Here is a 10,556-nt window from a genome sequence, read left to right on the forward strand (position 1 = left end):
TTTGTTAAAAATCTACAGGTTGGTAGATCTTTAAGGCCTTGCACCTAGATAAATTCTTACTTCAGACTAAGGAAATTAGCTTTTGAAGCAAAGAGGGTGGGGAAAAAAAGCCAGCTTTGCACAAACTGAGAGTTCAGTCCACCTGTTTGAATAAGTAGTTTTAGACAATTGTGAGTCAGGTTAATAATGACTACAGAAAGAATTATTATTAGCATTGTGACTTACTCTGTGAAGATGCACTGAAGTAAAAAAGAAAACTTAGGAATAATTAATTGGTACCTCTCCCTCTCTTCCTCGAATTTGGTTTGTAAATAGGGATATCCAGCTAGCTGTTTCCTATCTGGGTGTTGGTAGTTTGTAGACATGGTCTCCTCCCTGCAGCTTTTCAAGAGGAACTGTCAGGTTATGTGGCAAATGATTAACTCTGTCACCCTGGATTTTGCATGCCTGCGTTTAAGTATGATGAGCTTCAGTCTTGCAATGGAAAAAAAAAATACAGAAGTCACCTTAAGTCTTACAGGGCAACAGTTTTAATAGTCCACGCTACAACAGGCAGTACAGTTTTGCGGTTCAACATTAAAAGCAATCCTGCCTTAATTAAAATGCTTCTACTTAAGAATGCTTCCTGCTCTCTCCCATCCCTTCACTTAAGGTGTGTCTACAGAAGTACTCCTAAAGTGCATTTCTCAGGCATTAAAGATAGCACTGTGATTTGCTTTCCAATAGCAAGTTCGGAATCAGAGCATGCCGTTCTCAGTGGAGGGCTGCGCAATTCCAGTTGAGCTAAGGTCTCTTACAAAAGTACCCTTCTCACTCCCACGGGCGACGCAAAGGAGGCCACTGAAGTTTTCTGAAAAAAATTGTGCCAACTTCCTCTGCGGTATCTTCTCTTACCACGAATAAATATTTAATGCATCCTTGGGTCGTGATATACGGAACACGTTGTTTTGTCACGTCAATTTCCAGGAAAATAAACTCTGGAGGCCTTGTGCGAATATTCTGAATTTGGTGGGATGAGACTCCAAGAACAGGGGCGGGGCAGAATTCTCGGGTTTAGACCTGGGGGTTGGGGAGGCGTGGTGCGAAGAGAGTCCCGGAGCGCTCGGGCTACTGCTTGTCCTCGTGCGGGTCACCAGAGAAGCTCGCCTCCTCCGAGGACCTGACTCCCTCGGGGAGCAGAGTGGCGCGCACTTTCCTCTTCTCCTTAAAGCGGCCCGAGCGCGAGATCTTCAAATTTCGGCGGCTGTTGCCCGATTTCTCCCCGCCCAACTTGTCTGGCTTGTGGGGCTCGCCGGCGCCCCCGAGGAGATTGGGATGCTGATTCTCCCGGGAACTGCTAGTCCAGTCCGGGCCAGGCGGGGCGGGCGCCGCGGGTTCCCCGGGGTCAGGCTGGGCGGGAGGCTTCGCACCCCCCGCGGCGTCCTTGCTTTTCTTCCTGCTGTTCTTTAACGAACTCCACCAGGAGCCCGAGCTGCCTGTGCCGCCGCCGTCGGCCATGGCCAGCGGGCCAAGTGGCGGGGGGCGCGGCGAGCGGGGAAGGGCCTCAGCGGCAGCGGCGCCTCTCTCGTCCACCTCGGCCCTGCCCCGGCTTCTCGCAAGCGGGCTGCGGGCTGGGAGCCGCCGAAGCAGAGGCTTGTGCTGGGGAGGAAAACAAAACTTCGTTACTGGGTTTGTCGAAGTCACGTGCCCCTCAATCCCACTTCCTCCCCTTGGCTCCGTCTGGCACCGGAGCGGCTGGGGTCCGAGGGTCCGCAGCCGCGCGGGCCGCAGAGGGCACCGCCGCGCCCCCCCCCCGCCCCCCTCCAGGGCGCAGGCGGACGAAGGGCTTCCGGGGCGCCACCCTCTGGTCTCGAGACTGAGTCTTGGCACTCCCTGGCCTCAGCCTTAGTCTGGCTTCCAGGATAGCGCAGTGGTCCGCGCGCGAGGGCCACCCAGGGGTGGGGGCCGGGGCTTCTGGATTAACCAGGCCTCAGAGGGAAAATGGCCTGTCCTGTCACTCCGCCCGTTTGTAGGCGAAGCCCAAAGGTGACCCACCGGGTCCAGAAGGGCACCTGCGAGGAGGGCGCCCGGAAGCAAGCGCGCCCCCGCTATAGGTGAGCCATGAACATTAGATCCCTGTCAAACACTTCCGAAATTTCCCTCAAAGGTTTTTGCTCCCTGGACTTCTGTCCCGGGATCCTTTTTGATGTGATTCTTCGGGGGCGGGGCGGGGCGGGGCGTGGGGGGCGGATTTACAGGCCAGTAAGAGCGAGGGACAAGCTCACGGTGTTTGTTTCTTTTAAATTCTGCTTTCGACAAAACTTCTGCCTGATGACCTTCAGAGAAGCATGTCTAGACCTAACTTCCCTTGAAAACCGCCATCCTAACGCTTCCTTTTATTCCCCAGAGACCAATCTTGCGTCTCTTTGAAGCCACCCGCTGCCCGTGGTTGAGATGATCCCAAGTCCCCTTCCCTTAGTTCTGTATTGAAATATGCACCGCGTCTGTTTGTACTAGGCAACTCAACTCATGGGATTTTAAGTTACAAATTAAAGGCTTCTGTTCTTTTCCTTGCGCAATTCCCTCCGCCAAAGGAGAGAGCGCACAACCAGGAACTCCAATTTGCCTCTTCCCAGCTTTTAAAATAGCACTGCGGAGCGAAAAGGCTGTTTGTTAGCACTTAAGGTGCGAATATCGGAAGCGAGGCTCCTCTGCTCATTTTCTGTGCTGGGCACTAACTCCACGAACGAGCAGGATTCGCTGGCGCCGCGGCTCATTTCCAGGTTTCCGCTGGGCTCCTTCCCATCCCACGCGCCCGGCGCTGCTGGGATTCGCCCGCTCTGGAGAGCGAAAATTCGGCGGTGTCTGTGGTTTGGAGGTTCTCCTTCCCCAACCGGGGGGAGACAGCCGGACGGCCTACGCCGGCGGCCGCAGCGGCCTCCCCTGAGCAAGGAGACCTTGGCACCAGCTCCTCCCCAGAACGCCCCGAGGGCACACTCGACTTGAAAACAATAGAAGAAAAAATGGCCAAAAGTTCTTTCCTTACAGAAAGCACCCACACCCTCAGGCACAGTTTGCAGTTGGGTTTGCAAACATCCATTCCCCCTCCGCTTTATAGATCGGAAAAGCACCCCCAACTTATTCACTGGTGGTGGTGGTGATAGTGGTGGGTGTTCCTGATGCTACTTTCAGTCTTCTACCCTACGCTTTCTTCTCCACAATCAACGTTGTATGCACGGAAGGGTTTTGCACGAATTGCTCATTGGAAAGATTGCAAATTACGCAGAACGCCTGCAGCTAGTAACTTCTCCTCGGGCGCTGGGGGAGCGCCCCAGCGTGACACCCCGGAATGGGCTCTGTCTTGGCGGACGGAGAATCACCCTGATCGCTCACCTGCTCGGGCTTCCCAGGACCCCGCGGCTCTCTTCCCGCGCAGAGTCGGGAGGGGGTGCGCTTGGGTTAATCTGGAAGTCGGGGCGCGGCGTCCCTCTGCGCGGTCTTGGAGAGGTCGGGTTTCTTTCTGGAAGGTGTGCTAGCCGAAATCGCCGCAGTCCAGCTAAGCCGATTGCTGTTGCTGGTCTCCCCTGGCTCCTCCAGCTTCCTGGCGCAGCGGCGGCAGTAGCCCGGAGCTCGAAGTACTGTTGGCTCCGACCGGAGGCCGCCCCTGCGAGTGGGTGTCAGGCTCACCGCCCCAGGTGAATGGCCAGGCAGGCTCTCCCGCCTAGTAGCCTTTCATTCTCCCTTTCCCTGATAGCGCCGCCCGGGAGCCGCAGGGAGATGGGATCTCAGGGGCTCACTCTGATGCATTGAAGCTCCCTACCGCGTCGGTCCTCCGCGCGGGGAAAGACATCTGCTCACCTGCTGGTTATTCGCCAAGTGATTCTAGAAACCAGAGCCCCGGGGCAGCGGGAAGAAAAAAATAATAACCCAGGAGGCGGCCGCTGCTGCCACAGGTGCATGTAGGAAGTTCGCGTTCCCGGCTTCCAGGGACGAGATTGGACCAGGTCGCCTACGTGGCGCCAGCCTTGGGATGTCTGATTGGAGAAAGGCTGCGTGCGCCTCTCGCGAGTCGGACTCCTGAAGAAGAAACGGTAGAGGAGACCGGAGGCCGGGAGACCGAGGCTGCAGGTGGGCTCCGGCGGATAAACGTCGCAGCTCTCTCTCCCTCTGCCCCTACCCCAATGTTTTTTTCCTCTCCTCTCCGCGTCCCCAACCGTGGCCACTCAGCTCCCAGAATCTCAAGTTCTGTAACTTACAGGAGCCGTTCCATACCCAGGCACAATGTTGCAGAGTTGCAGGCGCCCTGAGTTGGAAGGCTGTAATATTAAAAAGTTCGTTATGTGCCAGCCAGGCGCTCTTCCAAGCGCTTTCTGTGGATTAACTTATTTACTCCTCCTCACAGCAACCCTAGGAGGTAAGAACTATTGTTATCCTCACTTGAGGATAACTTAGCTCTGAAAGGCTAAAGGGTTAACCAAGGTTGCACGGCTGGTGAGTGGCAGAGCCGGATTTGTACCCTGGAGACCTGACTCCGGCTCCCGCGGTCTTAACCGGCACCTTATACCGCAGCCTGCCAGTCAGTGTCGGTCTCTTAGCGTGACTCAGTGAGGATGTGAATTTCCTTCCCTCAGGTCTAGAAGTCCGTGGACAGCCACCGCGCCTGAGGAGTACAGATCCAGCCCTGAGCTGGAAGTCAAGTGAACCCGCGGATGGCGTCAAGTTTCAGGAGGCTTTTGTTCCCAGGAACATATGGGTGCTTTTTATTACCTGGACAGAAAGGTTTGACATAGGGCATTTTCACTAATAAGGCAGAGGTGCAACCGGCTGCATCTTCTAGGATGCTTTTATTTTTCAAAGAACTATTTTGATGTTCACTGAGCTCGTGTGTAACTCCTCTGAAGGACTGCGTATGGAGCAACTGACATCCCAGCATCTTTGTTCTGAGGATTTTCTGAAGTGGTGAAGTAGTGAAAGACATGATGCCTACCTATTGCATAACTTACAATATGGAATTCATAGAAAGAAATTTTTATAGAGTATTTCAGTGTATGAAATACGGTAAAAATATGAATATTTTATATCCTTAACTTAGTTTAGCATTCTTGGATTTTTAAATGATATGCACAGCAGCGTGTATTTGAAAGTGATACATTTTCATATATTTCTTGGGATTCGTTTTAGAGAGGAAACTTGCAATCGTAGCACCAGAACTGAACAAAGACAGGCCACCAACCATGAGAGGAGGACGGGATACGTCGTCATAGTGCCATCTCATTACAGAGGAGACACTGGACCAAGGAGGAAAGTCCTGTCTGAAGAACCCTCACCGCTAGAAAGTGGTGGAGCTGGGTGAAACAAACAGTGTTTGTTGATCAAACGGGTGAAAGAAGGAAGACATTTAGGAAAAGAAAATGAGTCCTGCAAATGGCTTCTCATCTAGCATGATTTAACAAAGGGCCAGCATTTTCTAAATAGATGAACATCAACTAACTGCTGAAATTAAAAAATTCATTCTCTCTCTCCCATTTATATTTAATAACTTTGAATATTTCTGTATTTCATTGACTTGATAACACCTTATAAATAACCCTTGCATGCGGTAAAAACATTTAAATGGAGACATGAAAGCTAAGGAGAAATGAGGCAGAAGGGACTAGGGAGGTGGAGAATGGGTGTCCCTCCAAACACAGGGAATAGCACGTGCAAAAGCCATGAACTGTGAAGGAGCTTAGGATTTTTAAGGAGCAAAGAGGTGGTCAGTGTGATCTGAGTACAAAGTGAACTGAAGCACTGCAGTAGACAAAGCTAGAAAGGTGGGTGCGACCAGACCCTTCAGGACCTGGTAGGAGTTTTGAACATAATCCATTATAGAGGAAGTGACATGGTAAGATTTGCATTTAAAATATCACTGAAACTGTAAAGAGTGGATGGTAGAGTGGACAAGGTGGGGCTACAGGAAAACCAGTTTGGAACTGTTGGGGTAGTTCAGGTGGGATATTTTGATGGCCGGTGGGAGAGTGCTGGCAGTGGGGGAGGTGAGAAGAATTAGATGTATGCAAAAGAGATTTAGGAGGTAAAATCAACAGGACACGCCTTCATTCGGTTCATACAAAAGAGGAGCCCGAGTTTAACTAGAGGCTTAAAACAGATGCTTTTACAGTCTTCCTTGTAACTAGGAGCATGCATGTGATCTAGTTCTGACTTATGGGGCTATAAGGAAGACTTCTGGAAATGTTTCTTCCTAAATACAGGACACAGCCTTCTGAGAGAAGAACATCTTTTGCAATACCCTTGATCCTTATGTTTAAGTACAGTGTGAGGATGTGCAGCAGCCATTGTGCAACAGTGAGGCAACAGACATGGAAATAAAACCCAGCACACGAAGGATGATGGCATGGGAGTATGACAAGTGTCTGGGTCCTTCAGGATACTGGTGAGCCCCTGAAAGGACCGTGGGATGACCTATCTCTTGACTACTAGTTCGGTGAGATAAGGCGGATTCCTATGATTTAACCACAGCTTTAAATACAGTTTTCTGTTACTTGCAGCGCCAAACATTCCTTCTTGGTACAGTCTAGTAGAGCTATAGAAAAAACATGATATTGTTCAAAAGGCAAAAAGGTAGCGTTGTCACATTTTTTCCTTGACCGATCTGAAAAGTTCTTCCTGGAAGAAGGACTTAGTGAAATGTTTAAGTGATGGGGAAGTTTTTAGAGGTGGGGAATGCATCTGCAAAAGAAGGCACTTCATTGAAAAGCCTTGGAGTTGGAACTGCCCTGGAGGTCCAATGTTTAAGACTCCACACTCTCAATATAGGGGGCATGCGTTCGATCCCTGGCCAGGGAACTAAGACGCCACATGGCAAGGCCAAAAAAAAAAAAAAAAAGAGGCTTGGAGTTAAGGGAATGAGTGGATAAAGGTATGTGTACATGTGTACATATGGTGGCGAGGAGCATCAGATTATCTGAGATCTCATAGTAGTTTGACTTTTAAAGATAGAATTTTAAATCAAAACAATTGACTTATTTTCCTCCATTTTTTGAATCTAGAACTGTTTAAATCTATAAATTTTTCATAACCAATCCCATGAAAAAAAAACCCACCCCAGGGCTTCCCTGGTGGTGCAGTGGTTGAGAGTCCACCTGCTGATGCAGGGGACACGGGTTCGTGCCCCCGGTTCGGGAAGATCCCACATGCCGCAGAGTGGCTGGGCCCGTGAGCCATGGCCGCTGGGCCTGCGCGTGCGGAGCCTGTGCTCCGCAACGGGAGAGGCCACAACAGTGAGAGGCCCACGTACCAAAAAAATAAATAAAATAAAATAACCCACCCCAAACCAAAAAACAACAAAGAGAGTTAGTGTTAAACAAGTATAGTTGTGTTCTGTAACTATTGATCTAGGAATCCTGCTGTTTGCTTCTATAAGGAGAACATGGGCTGTCCTAAACCTCTGTGTTGGTAAGCTATGAATACAGTATAGATGCATTTAAAAGTTGATTTATCTACCCAGTGAATAGTAGGTGACTTTCAATGTTACAGAATTTAAATATGCTTAGATTGGGCATTGCTTACATTTCTTTATAATATTTTTTCTTGTCATTTTTTACTTTTCAAAAATGTGTTGATGGTTTGAGAAAGGACACAGTTTCTTTCTTCTCTTCTTTTTTTAAAAAATTAAATTGTTGGGACTTCCCTGGTGGCGCAGTGGTTGAGAGTCCGCCTGCTGATGCAGGGGACACGGGTTCGTGCCCTGGTCCGGGAAGATCCCACATGCCGCGGAGCAGCTGGGCCCATGAGCCATGGCCGCTGAGCCTGTGCGTCCGGAGCCTGTGCTCCGCAACGGGAGAGGCCACAACAGTGAGAGGCCCACGTACCGCAAAAAAAAAAAAAAAATTAAATTGTTTCTTTCTCAGGTGACCCTTTAAGTGCAATAAATGATTATGCTAAGAGACAATAGATAATGAATTTCTAGAGAGCAGGATTTGCATACTAGAAATTAAAAGAGGAACTTTAGAAGTTCAACTTGGCATTTGCAATCCTAGCAAATCTGGCATTGTATCAGAGGCTGAGAAACTGATTCTCTTCCTTTAAAGCATTTATGGTGGGAACCGGGCAAAGGAAAACACATGATGAGAAAAGTTAAGAAATACAGCTAATTGGAAAAGATAGGCAGAACACTCTATAACATAAATCACAGCAAGATCCTTTTTGACCCACCTCCTAGAGAAATGGAAATAAAAACAAAAATAAACAAATGGGACCCAATGAAACTTAAAAGCTTTTGCGCAACAAAGGAAAACATAAACAAGACAAAAAGACAACCCTCAGAATGGGAGAAAATATCTGCCAATGAAGCAACCGACAAGGGGTTAATCTCCAAAATTTACAAGCAGCTCATGCAGCTCAATATCAAAAAAACAAACAACCCAATCCAAAAATGGGCAGAAGACCTAAATAGACATTTCTCCAAAGAAGATATACAGATTGTCAACAAACACATGAAAGGATGCTCAACATCACTAATCATTAAAGAAATGCAAATCAAAACTACAATGAGGGGGGCTTCCCTGGTGGCACAGTGGTTGAGAGTCCGCCTGCCGATGCAGGGGACGTGGGTTCGTGCCCCGGTCTGGGAAGATCCCATATGCCACGGAGCGGCTGGGCCCGTGAGCCATGGCTGCTGAGCCTGCGTGTCCAGAGCCTGCGCTCCGCAATGGGAGAGGCCACAGCAGTGAGAGGCCTGCGTACCGCAAAAAAAAAAAACAAAAAAAAAAACTACAATGAGGTATCACCTCACACCAGTCAGAATGGCCATCATCAAAAAGTCTACAAACAATAAGTGCTGGAGAGGGTGTGGAGAAAAGGGAACCCTCTTGCACTGCTGGTGGGAATGTAAATTGATACAGCCACTATGGAGAACAGTATGGAGGTTCCTTAAAAAAGTAAAAATAGAACTTCCATACAACTCAGCAATCCCACTGCTGGGCATATGCCCTGAGAAAACCATAATTCAAAAAGAGTGAGGTACCACAATGTTCATTGCAGCTCTATTTACTATAGCCAGGACATGGACGCAACCTAAGTGTCCATCAACAGATGAATGGATAAAGAAGATATGGCACATATATACAATAGAATATTACTCAGCCATAAAAAGAAACGAAATTGAGTTATTTGTAGTGAGGTGGATGGACCTAGAGTCTGTCATACAGAGTGAAGTAAGTCAGAAAGAGAAAGACAAATACCATATGCTAACACATATATATGGAATCTAAAAAAAAAAAAAAGGTTCTGAAGAACCTAGGGGCAGGACAGGAATAAAGACACAGACATGGAGAATGGACTTGAGGACACGGGGAGGGGGAAGGGTAAGCTGGGATGGAGTGAGAGAGTGGCATGGACATATATACACTACCAAATGTAAAATGGATAGCTAGTGGGAAGCAGCTGCATAGCACAGGGAGATCAGCTCAGTGCTTTGTGACCACCTAGTGGGGGGGATAGGGAGGGTGGGAGGGAGACGCAAGAGGGAGGAGATATGGGGATATATGTATAGGTGATTCATTTTGTTATAAAGCAGAAACACACCACTGTAAAGCAATTATACTCCAATAAAGATGTTTAGGGCTTCCCTGGTGGCGCAGTGGTTGGGAGTCCGCCTGCCGATGCAGGGGACGCGGGTTTGTTCCCCGGTCCGGGAGGATCCCACATGCCGCGGAGCGGCTGGGCCCGTGAGCCATGGCTGCTGAGCCTGCGCGTCCGGAGCCTGTGCTCCGCAATGGGAGAGGCCACAACAGTGAGAGGCCCGCGTAATGCAAAAAAAAAAAAAAAAAAAAAAAGATGTTTAAAAAAAATACAGCTAATAAAATGAAGAAAATAAAGATGATTTATATTCTCTTCACCCAAGGTTAACGATGGCCCACATTTTCACATTTACTCCATTCATCCTACCCCTTCCCTACCCCCCTTCCCTCCCTTCCATCATCCCTTTCTCTTATGGACTCTTCCATTCTTTGAAAATTAGATTTGTCTCTCCTATGGCCTTTTCCTTTATAGTCACCCATGTACTTATAGTTTAATATTTCTTTGCTCCTTTCTGTGTATGCACATCAGTGTTGTTGGATTTAGTCTGTAAACTTTTAAAAATAAGTTTATTTATTTATTTATTTTTGGTTGCCTTGGGTCTTCGTTGTTTTGCGTGGGCTTTCTCTAGTTGCTGGCGAGCGGGGGTTACTCTTCATTGTGGTGTGCAGGCTTCTCATTGTGGTGGCTTCTCCTGTTGCAGAGCACGGGCTCTAGGCGTGTGAGCTTCAGTAGCTGTGAGGCACAGGCTTAGATGCTCTGGGGCATGTGAGATCTTCCTGGACAAGGGCTAGAACCTGTGTCCGCTGCACTGGCAGGCAGATTGTTAACCACTGCACCACCAGGGAAGTCCCTAGTCTGCAAACTTTTAGAGAGCGTATTGCACCTGTGCCTGAATTTGGAATCCACTGTTCACAGCATCTCATCCTGTGCCCTGTCAAGTTATCATGAATGCATACCTAGAAGTATAAAAATTATAGTCACAAAATATGACTAAT

General features: G+C 48.6%; 1 protein-coding gene across 3 annotated transcripts; it reads right to left on the bottom strand.

The window, feature by feature from the left end:
• Positions 1-507: 507 nt before the first annotated feature.
• Positions 508-3,946, bottom strand: PRR15 (proline rich 15). Of its 3 annotated transcripts, none has more exons than XM_032643174.1 (2): positions 3,838-3,946; positions 508-1,638 (listed from the first exon to the last, which is right to left on the bottom strand). In XM_032643174.1, exon 2 carries the CDS (start codon positions 1,495-1,497, stop codon positions 1,108-1,110), a length of 390 nt encoding a protein of 129 aa, XP_032499065.1. In that variant the 5' UTR covers positions 1,498-1,638; positions 3,838-3,946; the 3' UTR covers positions 508-1,107. The 3 variants fall into 3 exon arrangements, with proteins under 3 accessions (XP_032499065.1, XP_032499063.1, XP_032499064.1); XM_032643172.1 differs by having other exon boundaries at positions 3,373-3,946; XM_032643173.1 differs by lacking the exon at positions 3,838-3,946 and adding an exon at positions 2,035-2,112.
• Between the last annotated feature and the right edge of the window lie 6,610 nt (positions 3,947-10,556).

This window comes from Phocoena sinus, chromosome 9, assembly GCF_008692025.1.
Source record: "Phocoena sinus isolate mPhoSin1 chromosome 9, mPhoSin1.pri, whole genome shotgun sequence".
In the NCBI taxonomy this organism is placed as follows: Eukaryota; Metazoa; Chordata; class Mammalia; order Artiodactyla; family Phocoenidae; genus Phocoena; species Phocoena sinus.

Coding starts and splice junctions, on each gene's coding strand:
- PRR15 (XM_032643174.1), bottom strand. CDS start 1,497: ATGGCCGACGGCGGCGGCACAGGCAGCTCGGGCTCCTGGTGGAGTTCG.